This window comes from Cricetulus griseus, chromosome 3, assembly GCF_003668045.3.
Source record: "Cricetulus griseus strain 17A/GY chromosome 3, alternate assembly CriGri-PICRH-1.0, whole genome shotgun sequence".
Classification (NCBI taxonomy): domain Eukaryota; kingdom Metazoa; phylum Chordata; class Mammalia; order Rodentia; family Cricetidae; genus Cricetulus; species Cricetulus griseus.
Genome location: NC_048596.1, coordinates 182,421,707 through 182,445,275, shown reverse-complemented (window position 1 = coordinate 182,445,275; position 23,569 = coordinate 182,421,707). Strand labels below are relative to the sequence as shown.

The 23,569-nt window shown below is 45.8% G+C and overlaps 2 protein-coding genes across 8 annotated transcripts in view; one reads left to right on the top strand and one right to left on the bottom strand.

Annotated features, from left to right (window-relative positions):
• Positions 1–1,609: 1,609 nt before the first annotated feature.
• Positions 1,610–9,485, top strand: Esrp2 (epithelial splicing regulatory protein 2). 2 transcript variants are annotated; one of them, XM_027405896.2, is made up of 15 exons: positions 1,610–3,306; positions 3,396–3,524; positions 4,935–5,048; positions 5,156–5,270; positions 5,573–5,671; positions 5,885–5,939; positions 6,009–6,119; positions 6,192–6,324; positions 6,404–6,446; positions 6,588–6,889; positions 6,988–7,200; positions 7,303–7,501; positions 7,633–7,819; positions 8,056–8,221; positions 8,302–9,485. In XM_027405896.2, the coding sequence occupies exons 1-15, from the start codon at positions 3,109–3,111 to the stop codon at positions 8,389–8,391; spliced, it is 2,154 nt and encodes a 717-aa protein (XP_027261697.1). In that variant the 5' UTR covers positions 1,610–3,108; the 3' UTR covers positions 8,392–9,485. The 2 variants fall into 2 exon arrangements, with proteins under 2 accessions (XP_027261697.1, XP_027261699.1); XM_027405898.2 differs by having other exon boundaries at positions 5,982–6,119.
• Nfatc3 (nuclear factor of activated T cells 3) overlaps positions 9,341–23,569 on the bottom strand; it is an 84,809-nt gene continuing 70,580 nt past the window's right edge. For 4 of the 6 annotated variants that reach the window (XR_004769273.1, XM_027405891.2, XM_027405892.2 and 1 more), the window contains 2 exons: positions 11,982–12,037; positions 9,341–10,954 (listed from right to left, as the gene is read on the bottom strand). Coding sequence is in view for 4 of the 6 variants with exons in the window: in XM_027405891.2 (XP_027261692.1) it covers positions 10,917–10,954; positions 11,982–12,037 (94 nt within the window). In the remaining 2 variants the exon portion in view is untranslated. Of the gene's footprint in view, positions 12,038–23,569 lie in introns of all 6 variants that reach the window. The other 2 variants (XM_027405893.2, XM_027405894.2) reach the window with 2 other exon arrangements.

Below are 23,569 nucleotides of genomic sequence, written 5' to 3'. Positions count from 1 at the left end.
TAAAAAGCTACACAGAGAATCTCTCGAAAAAAAAAAAAAAAAAAAAAAAAAAAAGGAAAGGAAGGAAGCAGTCAGGCACGGTGATATACACCTTTAATCCCAACACTGGGAAGGAAGAGGCAGGCAGATTTCTGTGAGTCTGATGACAGCCTGGTCTATATAGTGAGTTCCAGACTAGCAAAGGCTACAATAGTGTTTTGCCTGCATTTATAACTGTCTGAAGGTATTGGGTATCTTGGAATTGGAGTCAACAGTTGTGTGCTGCCATGTGAGTGTTGGGAATTGAACCTGGGTCCTGGGCCATCTCTATAGAATCAAGACTCTTATTTCTAAATTGGCTTCATGGGGAGGGTAAGGAGCAAAGTTGCTTATTAAATGATAGGGTGATCTAGGACCCATCATTATTTGATTTGTTTGTTTTAAGACAAGGTTCTCTATGCAGCTCTGGCCGTCCTAGACCAGGCTGGCCTTGAACTCACAGAGATCCACCTGTTTCTGTTGGGATTTAGGCATTCACTACCACACTTGGCTATAAATAACTTTATTTGTATTTTGAGATAGGGCTTCTCTGTTTAGCCCTGGCTGACTTATAATTCATTCTATAGGCCAGGCTGTACTCAGACTCAGAGATCTTCCTGTCTCTGCCTCTCGAATGCTGGGATTAAAGGTATGCATCTCCACTGCCTGGCTAAATAACTAATTTTTAAAATTATCTATTTTATGTAGCTCAGGGTGGCCTGGAAAGGAGCTCCTGTCTTAACCTCTTGTGTGTGGTAAATGTAAGCCCACACTCAGCTACTAATCTTATTGGCTTTGTTTGTTGATTTATGACCTGGAACTTGCAAAGTAGACCAAGCTAGCTTGGATCTTTGCAGCCATTCTCGGCTTCTGCCTTTTGAGTGCAGAGGCACTTTTGGCTGGTTTCCGAAGCACTTGGGAAGTGAAGGCAGGAAAATGAGATTTACAGTATCATCCTCTGCTATTTAGCCAGTACATGGGCACATGGGATTCGGTCTCAAAAAACAAAACAGGGGTGGTAAGATAGCTTGCTTGAGTTCCATGTCCAGGATTCATCTCGTGAAAGGAGAGAAGCAACTTACACTAGTCCTCTGACCTCCACACAAGCGCTGAGGCATGCAGGCATCTTACACACAAGCACAAAACACAACGACTTTAAAGGTCTGGAATAGTTTTACTATGAGGAAAAACCGGATGAGCGAACCGTAGTTGAAAGGAATCTCTTAGTCTGTCAGTACTATGTTTCACCTAGGGGGAACCCGGGCACTAATGCTTCTTTCCAGTGGACTCAGGACAGCCAGGCATCCCACAGTTTCCGGAGAATCGGGAATCGAGGTCTACAAGTTGAATGAAGGGAAAGGCCTTGCTGGGATGTTGTGGGTAGAGACTATACCGAGAGCACCGGTATAGCCGTGTAGGGACGCGGGGCTCTGCCCCACAGAACTGGAGACGGTAGCGTTGCAGGCCTTAATGTTTAAGTAATCAGGACGAGGGGTGAGGGGAGGCGGGTAGAAGGAACTAGTGGGAAGGGAGTGTCCTACCGGAAAGTCTGAACTAACGCAGGCGCACTCCGGAATGGGAGGGGCTTTACCTCAAGGTTTCTCTGGGTTCCTAGAGCAAATATTTAACATTCCAGGCTTATCGTCGGGGGCGGGGCTTAGGGGATGGCTCCCGGTGAGCCGCCCGGATAGGGATTGCAGAGTGAGCCCACCAGCCACCTTCCGCAGTATCTTGTCATTGTGTTCCCGCGCTACTGTGTAGGAAAACCCGGGAGCCACACTATCCACTCTAGGTTGGTTCCCTGGCTCTGCACCCCTTCCTTAGGCATGAATTGGGGATGCTCCCGGGTTCTGAGCTGCTTTTTATCAAAGACTCATATGTAGCTCCCCGCTTTACCAAACACACTAAGTTCTTCTTCAAGTCTTGGCTTTGGCATCCTTCATCTCCTAAGTCCCACGCCAGGCTGTAGCTCTTTCCTCTCGCCAGATTACTAGTTACTGCTGAGTAGAAGGAAAACTATCCGGAGCGCACAGGGCGGGCTGGAAACAATATAAGAGCGTCTCACCGTGGGGTGAATGGGACTAGTCTGAACTGGGTTGGGATGCACACTTTGTAGCCTGCGCGCTTGTACACAACTCAACCGCTATCCAGTCCCTGCCAGAGTGCTTTCAATCTCCAGATCGCACGTCTATCATCCAAGAAAGACGAAAGCAAACAGGCAACCCCCAAGTGAGGTAGGTAGGCTGAATTTCCAGGCCCCGACCATTTATCTGACTCAACCTCACTCACGAAGCAGTTCTCTCGGGTTTGAAGAGAGGTGTGTTCTTCCCTTGCACCAAGGATGGCGCTTTGCACTGCCGGCACTTTGCCGACGCAGCTCAAGGCTGACCTGTATAGACACGTCCTTCCCTGTGATTTCTAGTGACCGCCCACAGCTCTACGAACCCTTGATCTTTGCTGCCCTCCCTTTCCCCAGCCTCTCTCCCACCAGCTTCCAGGGGATACGTGGTAGCGCTGTCGGCTTTGGACACTTTGTGACTTCCATCAACGCCCCCCAAGCCGGACGTCGTGACCCCCTACAGCCCCTAGATTGACTCTTGGTGGCTTCCACAGGTCCCGCGTGACCCTCGCGGAATGGGAAAGGCCTCTAGTCCTGCACATTCTTTTGCGGAGGACTCATTGCCTGCTGGAGAGGAAGCAGGAGAAATAATGGGTTCGTCCCTGGAGTCCTGCTGGACCTCACCAAGAGGTGGGACTTGAGCCTCCTAGCGCACACCAAGGCTGAAGTGAGCACTCGCCTCCCGGGCAGGGTTCTGGCCCTCCCACGAGGTTCCCGGGGCCGCCCCGATCACGTGGCACTGGGGGCAGCAGGTAACTCGCCAGAGTAGGCTGGGACCAGCAGCCGCGCCGCCCAGCCCCAAAGGGCACCGCGGGCGGGTCTCTGCAGCTCCCACTGTAACAGCCCCGCCGCAGGTGCCGCCCCCAACACACCGGATCCCGCCCAAGCTCGTCTGTCTGCCGTCGGTCGGTGCGTGCGTGCGCCTCGTCCATCCGCGTGTGTGTGGCCGAGCGCCCCCTTCCTCTGCGGCCATGACTCCACCACCGCCCCCACCCCCACCCCCGGGCCCAGATCCCGCAGTAGACTCTGCCACAGACCCCTGCCCAGGGCCCCAGTCGCTGGTCGTTTTGTTCGGGGCCACTGCTGGTGCGCTGGGGCCAGACCTAGGCTCGGACGAGACCGACTTAATCCTCCTAGTTTGGCAAGTGGTGGAGCCGCGCAGCCGACAGGTAGGGTGGGAAAAGCTGGCGGGGCCCCTCAGGGCGCTTCGAGGCGCGTGAGGCACAGTGGCTCATCCGGCTACCCTTGCTGCTCTTAGGTGGGGACGCTGCACAAGTCGCTGGTTCGCGCTGAGGCGGCTGCACTGAGTCCACAGTGCCGCGAGGCGAGCGGCCTCAGCGCAGACAGCCTAGCGCGGGCGGAGTCCCTGGACAAGGTGCTGCAGCAGGTGAGCGTGGGGGCCCGCGTGGGTAGTGGAAAATCGGGGTGATAAAGGCGCTGTCTCTCCCGGGGGTGGGGGAGGCGGGAGGCACAGTCTGGAGCGCCGTGACCCACTGGCACGGACGGTAGGTCAGGGTCTTGTTTGAAACTTTTGAGCGGCTACCGTGTGAGCGCGTGCTAGGCCATTCCCAGAGGCACCTTACTTTCCGACCTTTACAGGCACCCACTCCTGTTGAGGGGATGGCAATAGCGGCTGAAGGATCCACCGCAGAGGTCCCTTCGTCTGCCCCCTCCCCTGCTAGCAGAGGAGCGAGGTCCAGACGACTCAGAAATAGGGTCAAGGGGCTCAAGTTTGGTCCTAGATCACAGGTCCCCGCTGCCTACCCTTTCGGGAGCGGCTGGAGCGGGGGCGTCGGGCGGTGTCTGCCTCAGGGGCAGACGCCGCTAGGTGAGGGCTGCTGGTTTAGGCCTGTCCCAGCCGACTGGCCAGGAGTGGGTGCTGTCCGTACTCTATCTGGGGGCTACCTGCCTGCTGAGCGCAAAGGCCTAGGGGCATGCCTACCCCCCAAATCCAGGTCAAGTGGATTTTTCCGTCTGCTCTGCTGCACTCACCCTATGGTGGAGTTGTAATGAGTCTAAGTCCCTTAGAAGCATAGGTTTTTTTCCTCTTCCAACTCTTAATGAGAAGACAAAGATGCTGAATCTGAACATGTTACAGAAGGGCTTCAGGCCTAACCTATCGCTCACCTGGGAAGGTGCTGGAGAAAATCTGGGTGCCTTGCTCTGTCCAGCCTTAGGCTGAAAAGTGACAAAGAATTGGCAGGGGAAATGCAGGAGCGTGCTGGCAGCCATCAGAGTGCCACCTCCTCTATGAGCAAATAGTTCAGTGCCAGTTGGTCGATAGGGTGTGGGTCAAAGCTCAGGCTGCCGCTAGTGTCCAAGTATGAAGCTCTGTCCTTGGTGTTTCTCTGTTCCTGGGTTGGTCAGACCAAGGGGCGGGGCTGCCATTGACCATGAGCCTCTTGGCCCTCAGGCAGGTGTGAGCCCCCCCCCACCTGTCTGAGGGTGGTGCCTGGTCCAGGACAGGTTTAACCTGCTTTGCCCCTCCCCTCTCCACCTGCTTGCCTCACTCCACCAGGTGTTTGCTCTGGCGCTACTCCAGACTCCTGGAGTGTGCTTGATGGGGGCTTGGGTTATGTGTGACTGTTCTCCTTTGGCCTAGAGGAGGTGACAGTGGACTAGGGCAGGGGTGGGGATTAGGAGCCTGGGATATAGAGTAAGGCCTTCTACTTCCCAGGCAGGGTAGGGCTGAACATCCTGCTAAACCAGCTTTGCAGCCAGAGTCCCTCCCTCCTACCCCCAGTTTCAGCCTGCCTAGCTGTGAATCTATGTCTGAGTCTCCACTCCCTGTCCCCAGTTCTCACAGCTGGTGAGCAGGGATGTGGCTCTGCTGGGCGGGGGCCCCCATATGCTCTGCACTGATGGGCAGCAGCTGTTGCGACAGGTTCTGCACCCTGAGGCCTCCAGGAAGGTATGACATTGAGGAAGGTATGGGTGGCTGGGTTTGCAAGATCCCTGTTGTTGGGATGGACAGGACACTTTAGTTCACCTTTTCATCCTATCCCCATGTGCTCCCAGAACCTGGTGCTCCCGGACACCTTCTTCTCCTTCTACGACCTCCGCAGAGAGTTCCATATGCAGCACCCAAACACCTGCCCCGCCAGGGACCTCACAGTGGGCACCATGGCACAGGGTACCTGTGACCCAGCAGAATTAAGGTGGAGGGGTGGCTATCTGCCTAAGCATGTGCATGCTGCTGTATGGGTTATATTAATGTAGGCAAGTCTATGTTTTTGGCCTTGTCCTTTAGGGTATCCATGTCTGCATCTATGCTGGGATACATTTGGAATGTGGGCAAGTCTGTGTTTGGTCTGAGGACCTGTAGTTGCACGTATAAGCTGGGCCATAACTAGTGTTTGCTAGGATTCTGTGGATGTTTGGGGGTGATGTAGGGTGTATGGACCCGGATCCTAGTTGTCATTTCTCTGCCTGCAGACTTGGGACTAGAAACAGATGCAACAGAAGATGACTTTGGCGTCTGGGAAGTGAAGACTATGGTAGCTGTTATTCTCCACCTACTTGAAGGGCCCAATGGTAAGACTTTTGCACAGCTTATTACCTACTGTCAGCGTTGGGTGAAAGCCTATTCCTCAGTCCTTTTGCAGACTTGTGACCTTCTCTAAGAGAACACAAGGTGGAAACCCCTCTATCACCTCCTCAATTCCCTCACCTGTCCTATTTTTGCAGAGCTTGGTGGGGAGACTTCCTCCACCAGACCCTGCTGACCCCCATGCCATCTCCTCTCAGGTCAGTTGTTTTCGAAGCCAGAGGTGGTAAAGCAGAAATATGAAACAGGGCCTTGGTGAGTGTGGGAGCAGGGGTGGGGGTGACAACATTTGGACAGCACTGATCCTGTGCCCTGCCCCCACAGCAGCAAGGCTGATGTGGTGGACAATGAGACTGTAGTACGGGCCCGTGGGTTGCCCTGGCAGTCATCAGACCAGGATGTGGCTCGATTCTTCAAAGGGCTCAACATTGCCAGGTGGGTGTGGCAGGATGGGAGGGAAAAGAGGGCAAGGCTACCCAGGAGGCACTAACAACACTGGCTCCACAGGGGTGGTGTAGCACTCTGTCTCAACGCCCAGGGCCGCAGAAATGGCGAGGCCCTCATCCGATTCGAGGACAGCGAGCAGCGGGACCTAGCGCTGCAGAGACACAAGCACCACATGGGTGTCCGCTATATTGAGGTGGGGCTTTGGGCTAGAAGTGGAACAGGGCAAACCTGAGTAAGGACGGAGACCTATGGGCTGCTTTCTATTTCCACAGGTATACAAAGCCACAGGGGAGGAATTTGTGAAGATCGCGGGGGGTGAGTGTGCCCACAGAAGGCCCTAGTTCTATTGTGTCTTGATCTATATCCCATTTCCCACCTCTCTTGGCTTCTTGGGCCCCCTGTGGGTGCATGTTACAAGGATTAAACCAGCAAGCAACTCCTGTTCTTCCAACCTAGGTACATCACTAGAGGTGGCTCGTTTCCTGTCCCGGGAAGATCAAGTGATCCTGAGGCTGCGGGGACTCCCTTTTTCAGCTGGGCCAACAGATGTTCTAGGCTTCCTGGGGCCAGAGTGCCCAGTGACTGGGGGAGCTGATGGGTTGCTCTTTGTACGCCACCCTGATGGCAGGCCAACTGGAGATGCCTTTGCTCTCTTTGCCTGTGAGGAACAGGCACAGGCTGCTCTGCGCAGGCACAAAGGCATGCTGGGTAAGCGATACATTGAACTCTTCAGGAGCACTGCAGCTGAGGTGCAGCAGGTGAGCACTCAAGGCTCCCCATGTCCCAATGTGCTGCTGCTTCAGGGTGTCCCTTGGGTCCCTACATAGTGTGATAAACCTGATGCCTTTCTTACTAGGTCCTAAACCGCTATGCAACCAGTCCACTCCTTCCCACACTGACTGCTCCGTTGCTGCCCATTCCCTTTCCACTGGCAGGAGGGACTGGGAGGGACTGTGTACGCCTTCGAGGCCTGCCTTACACAGCCACCATTGAAGACATTCTGAGTTTTCTAGGAGAAGCAGCAGCTGATATTCGACCTCATGGTGTGCATATGGTGCTCAACCAGCAGGTAAAGACTACTGCTAGAAAGGGCACCTGCACTGGGTAAGAAAGGTGTTACAAGTAAGGTGTTTTTCTGTGGGGCAAACTGCTTACAAGGTGGTGTGCACAGGGCCGGCCATCTGGTGATGCCTTCATCCAGATGATGTCATCCGAGCGTGCTCTGGCTGCTGCCCAGCGTTGCCACAAGAAGGTGATGAAAGAACGCTATGTGGAAGTAGTCCCTTGTTCCACAGAGGAGATGAGCCGTGTGCTGATGGGGGGTTCCTTGAGCCGAAGTGGCATGTCCCCTCCACCCTGCAAACTACCCTGTGAGTGCTTCATGGGTTAGAGGAGGAGGCATGTGGGAGCCAAGGTGTTGCAAGCCACAACATTCCATTCTAGTTGTGCTATCCAGGGAAATTGTGGGCTCTCTATAAATGTGCTCTTTACTTGTCTGTAGGCCTCTCCCCACCTACCTATGCCACCTTCCAAGCCACCCCAGCCCTCATTCCCACAGAGACGACAGCACTATATCCTTCATCTGCACTGCTTCCAACTGCCAGGGTACCTGCTACCCCTGCTCCTCTTGCCTACTACCCAGGGCCAGCCACTCAACTGTACATGAACTACACAGCCTACTACCCCAGGTACTTGCTACTGGGACTGGTTCACAGACCTACTGTCGCCATTTGGAAGGGTCCTGATACATTTCTGGCCCAGATAACCCAAGATCGGTTAGAAATCAGGACATCATTTTGAGATAGCAAGGGTTACAGGTGTGGGCTGACAGACTAGAGATATCACTGTAGAGAGACAGGAGAGGATGGGCTTGGTCTAGGCTACAGTTGGGATATTTGATTAAATTACTGTCTCCCTACCCTAGCCCCCCAGTCTCTCCCACTACTGTGGGCTACCTCACCACACCTCCTACTGCCTTGGCCTCTACTCCCACCTCAATGCTGTCACAGCCAGGAGCTCTGGTTCGAATGCAGGGGGTCCCATATACAGCTGGTATGAAGGATCTCCTTAGTGTCTTCCAAGCTTACCAGGTGAGACTGTGTGGCTGGGAGGGCCTGAGGGCCTAGCTGAGCCTGGAGCTCGATCCCCTAAATCTGTGTCACTTCTGCAGCTGGCTCCTGATGACTACACCACTCTGATGCCTATTGGTGACCCACCTCGCACTGTGTTACAAGCCCCCAAGGAGTGGGTGTGTTTGTAGACGAGGAAACCAGGAAGCAGACTGAGCTGATATCCTCAGCTAACAAGCCTTTCCTGAGTCCAGAGCACCCTCAATCCAGTGGCTTCTTTCTGGCTTGTCAAAGCTCTCAAAGGCACCTGGAAAAGATCAAGCTCAGCACCACTCTCCTTCCTCCCATATACCCTGTTTCTCTGCCTGCTTATCCTAAAGATGATGGCTACCTTACAGGCAGGACTGGGGTTATAATGAGGTTGCTCTATTTCTGAAGGTATGACACCCAGGAAGCCTTTGATGTGTCCTTAGCCCTCAAAGGGTGCACAGCAGGCCTGCGTTGATATTTATGACTCTTGGGAGAATTAAGAGTCCACCTGAGCCTGAGACCCCCAACTCTCTACTTTCCCTATCCTTCTGGGAGGAAGGAAGGCAGCAAGTCAGCATCCATTCTCAGGATACCTGGACCTCAGAAACAAAGCGTCAGGAGTGGCCACAAATAAGTCCTCTCCAGCCAAACCCAAGGAGCTTCGGATGGCAAAACCAGCTGGATGAGATAGTTCATGCCTATAACCCAGCACTCAGGAAGAAGAGGGAGGAGGACTCCCTCAAGTTCAAATCCAGTCTAATCTACATAGTCAATTTTAGTCAAGCCAAGGCTAACCTAAGCTATTCTAGATTGTGCTGCTGCAATATCCCCAGAGAACACCAGAGGGCAGGTAGCACTCAGGCTGAACTTAAGGGGACTTTGTCAATGTTTTCTTGTTTTCTTGCAACACCTTGGAAGACCTCAGCAAACACTGTGGCATGTCCTTTGCACCCATTAAAGGATGCAGAACTGGTCCCAGAAGAAATTTTGACCTCTATCTTCTCCGTAAGTTCCTGACCATGTGGACTTTTAAGAAGCCACAGAGTTCTTAGCTCTGGCCCAAAGGTTTCCACACCAGCCCCAGATGGAGAAAAACTCAGATTTCAAGGATACTATTGATCGTCACTGTTTATTATTTCAGCACTGTAACTGAGGAGGAGCCTGAACTGCTGGCTCATCTTCCCTTTGTATTTGTGTAAGGAGCACTGCACTCCTATAAAAGATTTTAAAATATAAAATGTACAAGAAAACACAATTCCAAGTGCTGTAAACATAACTGAGAACCAACTTCTTCACATAAACATCCATTCTATAAAACACATGGTTTCAACTTGGGCCCATTTGAGCCTTGAAGATGACCGTATGTTCTACATATTAAAAACTGGGCGTCTCAGCTAGGCCCAGCAGAGGTCTGGTGATACTGGCTGGTCCTGGGTGGTGATGGGTTGTAGCCAGGGCAGCAGCACCACATGTGAACCCAAACATCTCATTTTAATGTTTTCAGCCATGTTTCTCACATCTCTAGTAAACAGAAGGCTGCTCCTTCATTCCTCAACCCAAGGTCTAATACAGGTGAGAGAAAAGGGTATGTGCTAGTAAATGCCCAGTTGCTCAGTGCTGCTACTAAAAATCAATTTGCATAGTCCAATGGATGTGTGCTTTACCAACACTATTTTGCACAAAAATTTAAATCTTTATCTACAAAGGCAAAAAATATGACTCTTACATGAAAGCTTATACAAAGCTAATATAAAACCATTACATACAATACAAAGCTCTATTTTAAAATCTAAACTGTTTTAAATAGGAAAGCATTTCTAATGCTACAGGCAATCAAGGTATTTAAAAGGCATCAAAATTTGGTGCATAGCAACTCTGGATGATAGAGGCTTTTATTCTTAAAGGCAGCAAAGCAGCACCCTCAAAGGGTCTTTCAGTGACCCCACATGAGGCAGCTGCCCCAGGGAAAAGAGGGTAGAAGCAAATTTGGCCAAGTCTCTGCAAATTCACCTGAAAGGCCAATGCCCTGTAGATGAAGCTGTGGGCTACCAACCATGGGCCCTAAAGCAAATCTCAATATCCACACTCATTGATACAAAACTCACTTTCAGAGAAATTTGGAAAAGATCCAGCTCTAAGAGTAGACAGAGCAATTTTTTGACAAAGTATTTTCTAACTAGTTTGAGGGGAGAAATTTAAAACATGTTAAAAATAAACATACTTCCCTTATCCTGAATCAGTATGTCTTACCCTGCTCACTAGAGTTGGTGGGCAATAGACCAGACCCTGCTTAGGCCTGATGTAGCCTTAGTAAAGAAAGCCCTACCATCAAAGGTCACAATCCTCTAGATTAACAGCCCATGTCTTCAGCCAGTACAGCACAGTGTCTCACTTGTAGGCACTCAATTTGCTTCCTGAATAAATGAAAGTACAATATTTCATTTGAAAACATACTATAAAATTCAGGGACTGTAAAAGGGATGGGTAAAGGCAGGGTTTGGGAACAGTACCCAAATAGGGTACCTCCTTTGGTAGACAGCAGGCTGGAGTTTCTGCTGGCCCCTGCCTTGGACATAAGCCTCACCAGCAGCAGCACCAGGGTGTCTTTGGTGTGGAAGGACAGGTCTATGACACCACCTCATTTTTGGATGTGCCTCAAAGCCTGGAGAAAAGGCTGTTTTTTAGGTCATACAGTCAGGACACCATGGGATAGAATCATTGCGGCTGTAAACAGAACAGGAGATAAGTCTTCCATGCCATTGTGAACCTAAAGCCTTCTCATCTTGAGTCCTGCACTTTCTCTGCAACTCCTAGTACACACCTCATTCATACTTAGCTCTAGACACTACTGGCCTGACTCCAGGAGTTAAAACTGCAAAGTCTAAACAATTAGGAGACTGGTTTCATAGACTACAGACTCGAGGCAGATGCTTCCATTTGAGAAAACAACTACCCAAGCTAAAATCCTACCTTTGAAATTCACCTTACAAATGACCATTTTACCCTTTACCTGAGGGAAGAAAACAGCTTTAACATGGAGCTAGTGGAGAGACTGTTTGATGACGATCTAAAGTTACAAAAACACTATGCTTTGGAATGTATTCATATTCCAACACTTCAATGATGGAATGGTCTCTTTTCAATTTACCTAACATTGTACTTTTTATAAAGAGTATGAGCTATATTTGGCTTTATTTCCTATGAATCTATGAAAGGCTTCAGGACGCATGCTAAGTTTCTGAGGTCTAAGTGTGGGCTTAGGATAATTTTTTTTGTCTGCCTCTGGAAGGTTTTATCAAAATTTCATATTTTAAAAATATCAAGACTAAAGGGCTCTTCAAATGACCAGAAAGCAGTACAAATTACTAATCCTAGCTATGCAACCAGGTCACCTGCAAAAGCAGCACCTCTGAAATAGAGAGCCTGCTGCATTCACACTCAAAGCACCCATCATATAAAAGTATCCTATTTAAATATATATATATATAAAAAGAAAAGCTCATTTTCCCACAGCTTAAACAGCCTATGCTGTTCCTGTTCTTTTATAAAATCTGCCCAAGGCTTGAGGTGGAGGAATGCTGCTTTTCCCACAGTGAGTCCAACTCCTGGAACAGTTCTGAAGTCTGGCTGGAAACCCAAAGTCCAAGAGAAGCAGGTAGTGGGCACAAAGCTGCAGTGAGCACTGTTAGAGCCCATCAGATCTTCCTAAATTTGGGGAGTTAGGACGTGGGAGAGGATCGTCTCTGCTCACCTCTGGGCCTTGGGAAACAGAAATCTGGGACATGTCTCTCCCAATTATCTCGTTCACTGAAAAAAAGAAAAAGAAGAGTGGTTAGTTACTCAAGAAATATGAGGTTTTCCTCTTAGACATTTTCCTTCTAATGGCTTTAAGTAAAGGTAAAGGCTTCACTTGAAGCTTACTCCAGAGCTGAATGGCATAAAGATAAAAGCATCATTCTTCAAGTGGCTGCAGACCTCCTCTTTCCCCTCTTTTTTTTTTTTTTTTTTTTTTTGGTTTTTCGAAACAGGGTTTCTCTGTGTGGCTTTGGAGGCTGACCTGGAACTAGCTCTTGTAGACCAGGCTGGTCTCAAACTCACAGAGATCCACCTGCCTCTGCCTCCCAAGTGCTGGGATTAAAGGCGTGCGCCACCAACGCCCAGCTCCCTTTCCCCTCTTAATTCTGTTTGGATTTTTAAAGAGATGGCTGAAAACAGGAAACATCTCACTAAAATTTTATTGTATGAATGTTTTGCATTCATGTTTGTGCATCATGCATTTTCACTCTTGGTGCCTTGGAGGTCAAAAGAGGACAGCATCCTCTCAAACTGGTGTTATCAATGGCTGTGAGCCACCATGGGTGCTGGGAATCAAACTCAGATCTTTAGCAAGAGCAGCAAGTACTTTTTTTTTTTTTTTTTTTTTTTTTTTTTTCTCTGCATAGTCCTGGTGGTTCTGGAACTCTGCAGACCAGGCTGCTCTTGAACTCAGAGATCCACCTGCCTCTGCCTCCCAAGTGCTGGGATTAAAGGATTGTGCCACCACCTCAGGCTTTTCAGCAAGTGCTTTTAACTGCTAAGTCATCTCTCTAACCCCAACAATAAACATTCTCATCCTTATTCTAAACTCTCATGCTCCAAGTAGACCTGATAGGTACTTTAAAAAATAAATGTTCAAGGGTAACTTCAGTTCCACGTAATTAAACAGCTTGACTTCTTCTGACTTCTCAAGGCACTAAGCATGCATGTGGTACACAGGCACACAAGCAGGCAAAACCCATACACATAAAATTTTTCAAAAATCTTTACAAAGTAAATGTTCACCTTATTCTAATTTTTCCCTACTTTGAATTCCTCTGGGAAAAGTTTTCCCTTTTGGTTTACCACAGTGCCTCCTAAGACTATAAAGTGAAAGAAAATGTTTTAGCCAGTGCAAACCATTAAGCTTTAGTAGCTACTTGGTTGCCTTGTCCTGATACATGTATCCTTTATTTTATTTTATTTTTTAAAGATTTTATTTATTATGTATACAACATTCTGCTTCCATGTATATCTGCACACCAGAAGAGGGCACCAGATCTCATAATGGATGGTTGTGAGCCACCATGTGGTTGCTGGGAATTGAACTCAGGTCCTCTGGAAGAGCAGTCAGTGCTCTTAACCTCTGAGCCATCTCTCCAACCTCCAAATGTATCCTTTATTATGTGGGGGCATTTGTATATATGTGGCCCTTTCTAATTGCAAGCTCTTGCTTTTTCTAATGTGCCTAATAGCTCAGACAGCAAAGTGGTCTGTGAGGCAAATGTCAAGAAGTTCCATCTAAAAGGAAAAAAAAAAAAAAAAAAAAGGCTGAGTGTGGTAGCTCACACATATAATCCCCAGCACTCAGGAACCCAACTTCGGAGATATATACAGTGAGTTCCAGGCCAGGCTGTGTTACAGAGTGATAGAGTGTCTTCCCCTGGAAACAAATAGAGGAACAAGAAAAGAGATAAGAAGCTGGGATTATAGGAATCTTCTACCATACCTAGTCATTCTTTTTCAAATAAAGGTTCCTTTCATGAAAACTGAAGAGATGGTTTAGCAGTTAAGAGCATTTGCTGCTCTTACAAAGGGCCCAAGTTTGGTTTCCAGCACTAACACGACCGCTCAAAACTGTCTGTAATTCCAGTTCTGGGGGATCTAATGCCTTTTTCTGGCTTCCCTAGGCATGCACATAAAGTACATACATACAAGCAGGCAAAACACTCAAGCACATAAAAGAAATCATCTGAAAAATTAAAGATTCCATTCATGTGTAAGTGCATGCGTAGATTTAAAAAAAAAACAGTGGTAGTGGTACAGGCCTTTAATCCCAGCACTCAAACCAAACCAAACCAAAACAACAACAACAACAACAACAACAACAAAAACCAACAACAAAAACCCCAAAACAAAAAGCCAAACTCAAATCCAAAAACCAAAACAACAACAACAAAAACCCAAAACAACACCCTTCCACCAAAACAGTTCTACATAATTTTCCTTTTAATAATAACTATTCCAGTCAGGCAGTGGTGGCGAATCTCTCTGAGTTAAGGTCAGCCTGGACTACAGAGAGTTTCAGGACAGTCAAGAGCTACACAGAGAAACCCTGTCTTGAACCCAACTCCCATGCCCCAAAAACAAGTCATAGGGTGATCTCTGAGGCTTCTAAGCCACCTGTCTAACCAAAGATCTGTCTCAAAATAATAAGGTAGAGAGTGATAGAGCAAGACACCTGATCTACTCTAGTCTCCACATACACCTGCCCACACATATATTCATTCAACACACACATACTCATTTACACTTAAAAAGGCTCACTTTACTTGTAATATTTTTCTTTTTTTTTAGAGATAAGTTCTTGCAACATACTCCTGAATAGCCAGATATCTGTTATGTAGCCCAAGCTGGCCTGCAGTCCTACCCCGAATGTTGGGATTTACAGGGATGTGCCAAAAATTTTTGCTTTTGAATGAGTGTATTCATCACTTATTTATATCATAGTTCACAAAGTATATGAGATGTTTTATATGTTTCTGCCAATCTCAGAAAAAGAGATGCTTATATTCCTAATGTACCATTTTGGGGGTGTAAGAGGGGGTTAAAACAGGGTTGCAGCCTTATCTGTGTAGCCTTGGCAGTCCTGGAACTGGCTCTGTAAACCAGGCTGACCTCAAACTCAGAGATCTATTCATTTCTGCCTATGGAGTGTTGGGATTAAAGGTGTGTGCCACCACCACTGGGCTTGTTTTGTTTGTTTGTTGTTTGTTTTTTTCAGACAGGTCTCTCCCTGCCTGGCCTGGAACTCTTTGTACATCAAGCTGGCCTTGAACCCAGAGATCCTCCTGCCTCTGACTCCTGAATGCTGGAATTAAAGGTGTGTGCCCAGCTCCTCCCTTTATTAATTTATTTATTGAGACATGGGGTCTCATTATAGTAGACCAGGCAGACACTGAATTCCACCAGCCTCTGCCTCAAAGGCGTGTGATACCATGCCTGACCATTTTCTTCCCTTAAAAGAGTGAAGTAGGAATGGGTAGTGGTGGTGCATGCCTTTAATACTAGCACTGGAGAAGCAGAGGCAGGTGGATTTCTGTGAGTTCCACGACAGCCAGGGCTGTTAAACAGAGAAACCCTGCCTTCAAAACAGACAAAGAGTAAACTAAAAGCTCAAAAATAAAGAGTCAACAGTCCTCAGCACTAGTGGGAATAGATTATGTAGGTCACAGCATATGGCCCACTTTTAGCAGCCACAATCCTTAACTCCCAACACCTGAATTTGTCTGTGCCAGCACAACAGAAATAACATCAACAGTATCTGCTGTTACCAAAGCAAAACAAAACAGTAATAACAACAACAAATGTTTTTTAGAAAATGTTCAAATTAGCAGTGCACTGAAATATCCTACACAGCAGAATAAGCTATTATGTAGCAACAGGCCTCTCCTTTAGAGCTATTTCTCACGCACAAGGATTCAAAGTTGCATTTCACCAGACAACAACAAAACCCCCTCAAAACCAGATGAGGAGGAACAAGGTGACCAGGGCAATTTTTTGTATACTTAAAGTGTACAAAAATTCAGGGTTTTGTTTTGTTTTTGAGACAGGGTCTCTCTATGTAGTCCTGGTTGTCCTAGAGCTAGTTATAGTAGGCCAGGATCCTCCTGCCTCTACCTCCACCCCCCCCTTTTTTTTTTACAGCCAGGATGGTGTTAAAGATTGATGCCTTTCATCTTTGTAATAAATTTTGGGTCCTATTAAGAGTTTATTTGGAAGGCTGGGCATGGTAGTACACCCCTTTAATCCCAGCAGAGGCAGAGACTAGTGGATCTTTGATCTTTGTGAGCTCTAGGTTAGCCTAGTCTACATAGTTAGTGTGTTCTAGTATGACCAGAGTTATTTATTAGGGACATCTGTATCAAAGAAAGAAAAAAAAAGGGTGTGTGTGTGCAGGACTCTAGGCTGAATATAGTACAAGTCTTTAATCCCAGCATGGCAAGAGGATCTCTATGAGGCCAACCTGGTATACAAGGGAGTTCTTGGATAGCCAGGGCTACATATAGAGATACTGTCTTAAGAAAAAAAGCAAAAACAAACAACAACAACAACAAAAAAAACCCAAAAGCAAATGAAAAGAACAAAATAAAACCCATATGTTTATTTCTTGAAGCTTCAATGAAGGAAGAGTCACCAGTGCTAATAATTTTCTTCTTTATCCTAAACTCCACTATTAAGGGCATAATTATATCTTGTCTTGGCAAAAAACTTTATGAGGATTTTTTTTTCATTAAGATGGAGACTACATACAAAGGGTCACTCTCATTTTTACTAGAAGAAATTTAGAAATAAAGGAGTGGTGTATAAACAACTTTAAATGGACAAATCTAGTTAGTATTACTTTATAATAAGCAACTCATTATTTAAAAATACTCACTATCCAATAGTAGTTTTACTAAGATTGATTTTTAGATTATCTGATAAATTATAAGAATACTGAATTTATAACAAGAGTATCTGCCAGTACTTGGGAGACAGAAGTGGGAAGATCAGAAGTTCAAGGATAGCTTGGGCTTACCACATGAGACCCTGTTTCAAAAACTTTTTAACTTACTATTTCAATGTGCCTTCTCAAGTTAAAGACAAATAAGTTCTGAAATATTTGTCAGGTATCTGGATTTTTCTGTTGTCTCTATACTTTTTTTGTTTGTTTGAGAGAGGTCTCATTGTATAGTCCTAGCTGTCCTGGAACTCAATATATAGACCAAACTGGCCCCCAATTTACAGAGATCTGCGTGCCTTTGCTTCCCAAATGCTGGTATTAAAAGGTGTGCACTAGCACACCCAGCACAATACATTCTTCACTAGTAATTGAAGTTTATTTAGCTAGTTTCAAACTGCATTTCTCAGCTTTCCCCTTTTTAACTAGTAAAATTTCTCCAATGCAACGTGAGCAAAAGTGGGGAGTATATCTTTCTCATCACCTGCTTGGCTTCCTGTTTTCTCCCTTTCCTCCACTCCTTGCAGTGGACTAAGATTTAGTCATCAAAGTGGGGGCTGCTTTGATAAAGTTTGGGAGAAAGAGAAACAACAAATCAAAAGGAATCTTAAATCTGTAATCTAACTACACCAGGAGATCTGAGGGAAACTTCTGTTGTAATTAATCCATTATACTTCAGGTTCTGTATTATGCTAGTTTAGCAAATATTAACAAAAATAAAGGCCAAATGTTAGGGCCCATGCCTTTAATCCTGACATTCAGAAGGCAGGTGGATCTCTAAATTCAACGCCAGCCTAGTCTACATTTGACTTCTAGACCAGGCAGAGTGACAACATATCTCAAAACAGACACTAAATTCAATACCACAATGGCAACACAGAATATGTAGAGTTTGTTTCGTTTTGGGGGGGACAAGGTCTATTTAGCCCTGGCTGTTCTAGAACTTGCTATGTAGATCAGGCTGACCTTGTACTCAGTGATCACCTTCTGCCTCCAGAGTGCTAGGATTAAAATTGTGTGCCACCATGTCTTGAGTTAAGTAGGTAGCTTAAGCAAATACTCAGTCTAAGCTTTCTCAATGTTTTTAATTTTCATCCTTCCTTTGTTTTTACTTTTTGTTGTTTGAGACAGGGTCTCCTATAGCCCTAGGTAGCCTCAACCTTGCTATGCTACTGATCCTTCTGCTTCTACCTTTTTTTTTTTTTTTTTTTTTTTTTTTTTTTTTTTTTTAGACATGGTTTTGCCAATTCCTGAGCTCAGATGGTCTTCCTGTCTCATTCCCCCAACCAGATAGAACTGTAAGTGTAGGACTTTCCCCAGACCTGGGGTTGGTCAGTTCTCATGTTGAAGACACTCCTAGACACTCAAGTTCATGATTATACTTGAGCCACACCCCCAGTCCTAATATAATTTTTTTTTAAAGATTTATTTACTTACTATGTATACAGTGTTCTGCCTACATGTGCTCCTGTGACCAGAAGAGGGCACCAGATCTCATTACAGATGGTTGTGAGCCACCATGTGAGCTCAACCTCTGGAAGAGCAGCCAGTGTTCTTAACCATCTGAGCCATCTCTCCAGCCCTTAATATAATTGCTTAACTTTCTTTTTATTTATTCCTTGTATCTTTCACACCATGCATCTCCATTCCATTCATTTCCCATCCCTTTGTATCTGCCCTTTGCCCTTGCAATCTCCTCTCCAAAAATAAAATAAAATAAAAACAAAATTTAAAGACAAAAAAGAAGGAAAAAAGAAAAAGAGAAGGAAAAAAAAATCAATCTCATCATGGAACCTATAGTGTGACACAGTGAGTCACACAGTAAACCCTTTAGCCATATATCTTTACTTCCAAGTGTTGACTGTAGAGAGTTAGTGATCTGGTTCGAGGCCTCTGGTTTCTGCTACACTATCGATGGTGGGCCCTCACTGGAACTCCTCTTGGGTTATTTTGCTGTTGCACTGTGCTGTGGAAATCTTGCAGCTTTGGGTCTGCAAGAATGGTCCCATCTCATGCTCCAGCAGATCACAGAAAGGGTAGATGTTTGGGTGGCCCAACACATAATCCTGGTTCTGGGCCTGGATAGTTGCAGGGTTGGTCAGCCCACTAACTCTCCCTTGTTCTCACCATCAAGGTGAACTTTCCCTAGATAGTTTGCACCTTGCAGCAATGAGCAAGAGAAGAGTCAGGGACAGTTCTCCTGCTATCACATCCTCAGGATAGGTTCTCTAAAAACCTACACCTTCAAGGCCAGCTCTACCATGTTGCCTGGGGTATCAGAGGCATAGGGGCCACTATCACAAGTGCTGCAATTGATGAGGGTCAGGGACAGTTATCCTGCTCTTATCGTCTCAGGGCCAGCTCTCCCACCTACCTCAGACATTGATAGGCATGTGTGTGTGTCGGGGGGGGGGGGGGGGGGGGAGAATCTCTCTCCTGCCCATGCTGCCACATGACAGATAAGTAATAAGGACATTTCTTCCATGCTCACAACTTTGGGGATGGCTCACCCACAATTCTACCAACAGGACTGGCTCTATTGTGTTGCCCAAGCAAGGTGCAAGGCCTGCTCTTGAAAATATTGCAGCTGGTGGGGAACAGGGGGTCCTAAAAAATTTAAAAATTACCCCGTATTCTATAAAGTGTACAACCATAGAATATACTGAAAATATGTACAATGATCAGAAGATAACCTTCACTTTTTACATGAGGGGGTCTAACACTAGGTAAAGGAAACTTGCTATTTTTTTTAAAAAACACAACCAATTAAGGGAGATATAATATTAATGGTTAGGATTTCATTTTGAGCTAGGTAGTGGTGGCACATGCCTTTAATCTCAGCACTCAGGAGGCAAAGGCAGGTGGATCTCTGTGAGTTTGAGGACAACCTGGTCTACAGAGCAAGTCAGGACAGCCAGGGCTGTTACACAGAGAAACCCTGTCTTGAAAAACAAAACAAACAAAAAAAAACCAACCATCCAACCAAACAAAACCTCTTTGTACAATTCTAAAATATGTCTGTTTATCTGGTGGCAGAGGCAAGCGGATCGCTGTGAGTTCGAGACCAGCCTGGTCTACAAGAGTAGTTCCAGGACAGCCTCCAAAGCCACAGAGAAACCCTGTCTCGAAACCCCCACCCCCACCACCCAAAAATGTCTGTTGAAATCTGAAGCTGAGACAATACTACATAGGTATTTGAAAGAACATTCAAATATTGGCCTGTACCCTTTCCTATCAGCAAAAGCTGAAATTTGAAAAAAATACTTAAATTTGGGTTAATTTATGAGACTGAGAAGTTTTCCCACACCCCTGCTATGGATCCTACTCAGAGGTCCTGGCATGCTAGATAAACTGAGCCACATTCCTAGCCCCATAGACGAATCAATCTATCTTTTACTTATCTAATTTACTGATGGCCCAATAATATGTGATAAACTTGAGCTCTAAAGTTATAAATCATTATTACTCATCCCAATACATGTACTTTTAATCCTTTGCAAGACCTCACTCTATCAATGTTCTCTACTTTCCATTAATCAGTATCATCTCCCTTCCTGGATCCTTCTCTATACTTAATCTGGGTAGGTCAACATCTCAAAAAAAAAAAAAAAAAAAAAAAAAAGTAATCAAATAAAACATTAGATCCCACATCCCCCTTTATGTCTAATTCTTTCAGTTTAACTTAAAAAAATATAAATCGGGGCTGGAGAGATGGCCCAGAGGTTAAGAGCACTGACTGCTCTTCCAGAGGTCCTGAGTTCAATTCCCAGCAACCACATGGTGGCTCATAACCATCCACTATGAGATCTGGTGCCATCTTCTGGTGTGCAGATACACATGGAAACAGAATGTTGTATACATAATAAATAAAATCTTTTTAAAAAATATAAATCTTCTATGAGTATTTCCAGTATGTGTATCTGTGTACCACATGGTGCCTGATTTTTGAGGAGGTCAGAACAGGGTTATGGATAGTTGTAAACCATTATGTGGGTACAGAGAATTGAACGCATGTCCTCTACAAGAGCAACAAGTGCTCTGAACTGCTGATCGATTTTTTTCTAGACCAGTTTAGCATCTGAAAGAGTTTTGTCTCTGCTTTGTTTTACCTTCTACTAACTATACACACATACTTTTTTTTTTTTTTTTTTTTTAAACCAACATCACTAGTGATGAGCGTAACTATTGAAAAACTGCTGCTCTACATACAGGAAGAACATTGGGTTAAATACTAGAACTGTAACTCACTATGTAGACCAAGCTAACCTTGAACTTAGAGATCTACCATCTACCTCTGCTTCCAAGACAGAGTTTTAAGTCCAGGTTTAAAGACACAGGGGCACTCCCAACACAAAATTATTTTAGGTACTCTGGCTAGAGTTTTCCATACTGGGCTAGCTAATTTTATGTCAAGTTGACACAAACTAGAGTCATCTGAGAGATTACTCTATTTTCTCATTTGAGAAAACACTTCTATAAAATCAGACTGCAGGCAAACCTGCTGGGCACTTTTATAAGTTGTGAATGATGTGGGAGGGCCAAGTTCACTATAGGTGGTACCACCCCTAGGCTGGTGGTCCTGGGTTCTGTAAGAAAGCAGACCGAGAAAGTCACAGGGAACAAACCAGCAAGCAGCACCCCTCCCTGGCCTCTATATCCGCTTCTGCCTGTAACCAGGTTCCTGCCCTTTTTAAGTTCCTGCGTGCTCTCACTGGTTTTGATGACAACTGTTATATGGAATTGTGGGTGAAACAAAACCTTTCTTTCCCAAGTTACTTTTGGTCATGGTGTTTCACCACAGCAATATCAACCCTTCGACACAAACCCTTCCTCCAGTTAACACTATTCCTATCATAGTCAGACAATACTTATGTGACACCAGAATGGGCCCAGCTTTTGAAAAAAGCCAAAAAATCCAGGGTTCTAATGTCCTCTGATGATCAAGATGAAGAGATGGCTCAGGAGTTAAGAGTATAGACTGTTCTTAGAGGACATAGGTTCTATTCCCAGCATCCAAGTGGTAGCTCAAAATGATCTGCAACTCCAACTCCAGGGATCCAATGCCCTCTTCTGGTTTCTACAGGCATGAGGCATACACGTGACACACATACATGCAAACCAAACATTCATACAAAAAATTCTTAAGAAACAAAACACAAAACAAACAAACAAACAAAAAAACTAAAGTACGCTGGGCGGTGGTAGCGCACACCTTTAGTCCCAGTACCCGGGAGGCAGAGGCAGGCGGATCTCTGTGAGTTCGAGGTCAGCCTGGTCTACAAGAGCTAGTTCCAGGTCAGCCTCCAAAGCCACAAAGAAACCCTGTCTCGAAAACCCAAAAACAACAACAACAACAACAAAACCAAAAAACAAACAAAAACCCCACAACCTTAAAATACTGAGTATTAGTCATGCTTTTTATGGCCTTCCCTAAATATAGATTCATGGCAACTGACAACAATCTGTGACTCCAGTTTCATAGGCTTCAATACACTCTCCTGGCCTCAAAGGCACTGGAAAACATGTGGTACACAGACATACATGTACAAGAAATACTTGTATACATAAAAGAAATGTAATCTTAAAATCAGATTCTAATGCCATTTAGGTAATTGGAATCTATATATTTATAATTTATTTCTTTTTTATTCTTACATATCTAACTTTTATCACGTTTTTCCTCTCCCCAATACTGAGGATTGAACCCAGGACTTCTCTACATGCTAGACAAGCATTCTATAATAATTTTCTTTTTTGGGTGGGGTCTGGGGTCCTTAATCCAAGTATTAGGAGACAGAGGCAAAACAGTCAGATTTCTGAGTTCCAGGACAACTAAATAGCAATAGCATGTTCCAGGGCAGCCACGGCTACACAGAAAGATGCTGGGGGGGGGGGGGAAGAAGAAGAGGGAGGAGATTATGACAAGAATGACAACAAACAAAACATAATTTTGAGATACTCTCATTAAGTTTCCCAGACTGTCCTTGAACTTGAGATCCTCCTACTTCAGCCTCCTCAGTAGCTAGGAAGATGGGCATTCCCCACCATGCTCACCTACATATTTGTCTTTAAAAGAATCTCAAAAAGGAGCTGATTGATCTAACAGGGAAGACTTCCTAGATAGCTATTGAGATTCAGAAGCCAAAGGCCGTGGTCCTAATTTTTTTGTTGTTGTTGTTTGTTTGTTTTGATTTTTAGAGACAGGATTTCTCTGTGTAGCTCTGGAGCCTATCCTGCACTCACTCTGTAGACCAGGCTGGCTTCAAACTCATAAAGATCCACCTGCCTCTGCCTCCTGAGTGCTGGGATTAAAGGTGTGTGCCACCAACACCTGGCCACGGTCCTATACTCTACTTGATGGCTTTCTTCAAGGATGAATATTCTAGGTCACTCCTGAAAACTGGATAGAATTTTCTGCTTTACTTGTATTATATACTGTCTTATATCAAACTTACAGGGTTTCTCTGTGGCTTTGGAGGCTGTCCTGGAACTAGCTCTTGTAGACCAGGCTGGTCTCGAACTCACAGAGATCCACCTGCCTCTGCCTCCCGAGTGCTGGGATTAAAGGTGTGCGCCACCAACGCCCGGCCCAAAGGATTTTTTAAAATTGCATTTATTGTGTGTGTGTGCACAAGTGTCCACTCCTGCACACCCATGCCTGTGTGCTTATGCCACAGTGCACTTGGGAATGTCAGTGGACAATTTGAGGGAGTCAGTTGTCTCCTTCTACATGAATCCTGAACTAAAGTTAGGCTTGGAGACAGGTACCAGACCAGTAACCAAACTTATTCAAGTACCCAAGCGATAGATTTATATATTGA